Source organism: Eutrema salsugineum, unplaced genomic scaffold (genome assembly GCF_000478725.1).
Source record: "Eutrema salsugineum unplaced genomic scaffold, Eutsalg1_0 scaffold_1, whole genome shotgun sequence".
Classification (NCBI taxonomy): Eukaryota; Viridiplantae; Streptophyta; class Magnoliopsida; order Brassicales; family Brassicaceae; genus Eutrema; species Eutrema salsugineum.
This window is the reverse complement of record NW_006256909.1, coordinates 17804218-17807626: the sequence shown is the minus strand read 5'-3', so window position 1 is coordinate 17807626 and position 3409 is coordinate 17804218. Positions and strand designations below refer to the sequence as shown.

The window sequence follows — 3409 nt, the reverse complement described above, 5'->3', positions numbered from 1 at the left end:
AGTACAATTCGCTCCTCTTCTTCTAGAATGGCCTGCTCAGAATTCTAAAAGTAAGTTACATTTATGAACTTCGACCTTGTCTGAACTGTACTGGCGGTTTGTAATTAAAATTAAGATTGAAACAGGGCGCTGATTGGCTTCATTTATGTATTAGCGGTTATGAACTGTAGTACTTATGTCTACATATTGATTTCAAACGGTTGGATTACTCTTATATCATCTAGAAACAGTTACAGAAGTTTTTATAGGAGAGCATACGAATAGGGTAGTTTTCCCAAATATATGTTCTCTCTTTCGAACTCCTTCGAACTCCTTTCCCTCAAACATTTCCCCTGGGTTTGTATTTCACTGTTTATCCAGAATACTATATCTTTTCGTGCATTTCGGAATTGTTGTTTTCGTTCAAATACAGGAATGGAAGACGGAGAACCTTCAAATACAGGCATGGAAGATGGAGAAGCTTCAAATAACCTTTCGGAAAAACTACCAAAAAGAGTCCTCGGCGATGGTTGCTACCCCGTTGGTGCTCGGTTGAACATATATTCAAAGGCCAATGTAATTGGCCTCCTTGTCGAGACGTTAAAGGGTACTGAAGATCTTGAGAAGCTACTTCATTCCCAGTTTGGGAAGTTATTCCATCTACCTGTTGCAAGATGTTGCAACAGCGCCAAACTTGTCCATGCCCTTCTATCACGACAACTTGTGACCACGAAGAAACACGAGATTTGGTTCCTCTTTGGTGGACAGCCTCTGAGATATTCGATACGGGAGTTCAAGGAAATCACTGGATTGAATTGCAATCCCGAAGAAGAAGAAGAAGAAGTCGGAAAAACAGGAATCTGGAAAGACCTGTTCGGAAGAGCGAAGGCTATGAACGTGTATGATGTGCTTGAAATGCTAAAGGACCCGGATCTACCCCGATGGAAACGGCTTCCATTGGCCCTAATCGTTCTTGTCGACGGTGTTCTGTTTTGCAATAGCAAAAATCTGGCCCTCACCGAGAAATACGTTGAGATGTTGAGTGACTTGGATAGGTTCATGCTGTATCCATGGGGGAGGGTATCCTTTAACAAAACAGTATCTCGTTTTCAAGTTCCGAAGGCAATCACGGATACCGAGAAAAGGGAGAATCCTGTAACACGATTGCGCCGTCAACTTAAACAGAAAACCAGTGCATGCTATGGATTCCCTCTATCACTACAACTCATGGCCCTCCAATCTATACCAATGTTGGTTTCCAAAATTCCTCAACCTAATAACTTGAAGACATTCCTTGAAGATCCCGAAGGCTGTCAAAACGTTATCACTGTTGCATCTTGGGGACATACATGCCGTGGAATCCGACCCTCTGGTAAATTATTTTTAGTATTATATTTAGTACTATTTGTAGTCTTATTTTGTAGTAGTTCTCTTTAAAGATAAGTGCTCTGTCATTTTGGTTGGTAATTTTGCAATTGTATTTTTTTTGTCTTAGTTGTCTGTGAAACAGATGGTAGTGGATGATGGTGAGAATGACCAACAGAATGAATTGCGTTGGGGAGATGAGGTAGAGGATGCCGAAGTTGCATTCATGCAGGAACTCATGGCCGAGGGGTACAAATTCACACCTTCGGATTTTGCAGTGGCACCGGCACCTATCGTGGATATTAGTGATGCAGAGGACGAGGTTACCAATTAACAGGAACCTGAGCCATCCACCCGACCGAAAAAGAAACAGAAAACTCATCAAACTGAAAAACGTAAGATGCAGAGGAAGAGAGGCAGGGGCAAGAACTCTTCTAATCTATCGGAAGATAAAACACCTGAAAGTGGACAGATTAAAGATCTTAAAAGATGGATAGTACTTCAGAATACTTTGCTCCTTCGTGAGATTAAGACCGAGTTGGACAAGAGATTGGGCGTATACCAAGAGGACGAAGAAGATGACGATGTACACCAGTCAAAAGAAGATGGGGAACAGGATGACGAAGGACAGAATACAAAAAAAGATGGTGAAAAAGCGGATGAAGATGAAGACGAAGCCGAAGATGGAGGGGCACAGTCTAGCGTACGCCATAATGATGGTGTATACCCCGAAGATGGTGTACACCAGAAAGAAAGAGATGATGAAGAAGGGACCTCTACTTACTACGGTGGGGACCATTATTCTCCCAGGGATCATGCGTACTTGAAGACTCCAGAAGCTCCGACGATGACCCCTGAACCGGGACAAGCCAATTCAGGAACAACTCGTCCACCTCCTTACTTCGTCATTCCGGATGAAATTCCACCTTCTGGCCTCAACGAGGTGAGCTAATTGTTTAGTCAGCAGCTGACTCTATTAAGTTTCATAATGTGGGTGTAATGTGCTATGTTTTTTATGACTTATTCAGGTGGATGGTGGTTGAACAAATTTGGTGTCAGGCCCCTTAGTAGTCTACAAACCTCAGACTCCTCACCCATTGAGCTACGCATATAAGAAACATGAAGCGCAGACAGATGCGCAGGATGCACAGGTCAGACATTAAAGTTGTTCATATGATATGGATGTGTATACAGTAGTGTTTAGGTATACGCTAGGTATACGATTGATATGTTATACACTTTATTGTTACGGTGGTTTGTAGGGTGTGGCTAATGACGACGACTCAAATGCGGGGAAAGATTACCATACTGCGCCTGAGGATGCAAGTGATGCTTCGCATAAGACCCCTTGTACTCCAAAACCCCCACAAGAAGTTGAGGGATCGTCTGGTGTAAGGAGAACAAGTGGAGGAACAGGAAGAGGACGAAGAGGTAGAGGAACAGGAAGAGGAGGAAGAAGTAGAGCAAAACGCCAACGTGTACGGTCAGACAAGATTCGAGATATTTCCACCGCTGATTCAAAGGTGAAAGCTTTATTTGTATCCAGATCGAAAGCTGCGTACAAACCACTCGAAACAGTTGACCAAGATCACTTCAAGGCATTTCAGGAGTTATTATCACGTGAAAGAAACATGTAAGTTATATCGTATTGAAAGCAATTTATCCTTAAACTTTCATTCTAATCAATTACCAATTGCTCTCATTACAGCGACTTTTGCATTGTCACTGGTCATACTGTGAACAATCAATTCTTCCTACAAATTGCGAAGCCTACTGAGTGGGTTAACACGATGGTAAGTATATAGTTAGTACTTACTCAATCTTTAATTATCTGTATTATATGTTATTTATGTTTTGTTTTTCGTAAGCACATGCAAGTCATAATGGCCCATGCTTTGGAGACGTAGAGGTGAAATATACTTGAAAGACAGGGTAGCATTTGTAGACACCTTTGTTCATATCCATCATCGGCAACTACTACAACGATTTCATATCGCGAGACAAAACAAGTATGACTGAGGGAAACCATTTAGGCATTGTATTGGGAAAACCAGCAAAGTGGGCT

At 42.1% G+C, this 3409-nt stretch overlaps 1 protein-coding gene across 1 annotated transcript; it reads left to right on the top strand.

Annotated features, from left to right (window-relative positions):
• Positions 1-414: 414 nt before the first annotated feature.
• On the top strand, positions 415-1678 carry LOC18030303. The gene is made up of 3 exons (XM_024149201.1): positions 415-1134; positions 1280-1351; positions 1475-1678. The coding sequence occupies exons 1-3, from the start codon at positions 415-417 to the stop codon at positions 1676-1678; spliced, it is 996 nt and encodes a 331-aa protein (XP_024004969.1).
• The last annotated feature ends 1731 nt before the right edge of the window (positions 1679-3409 follow it).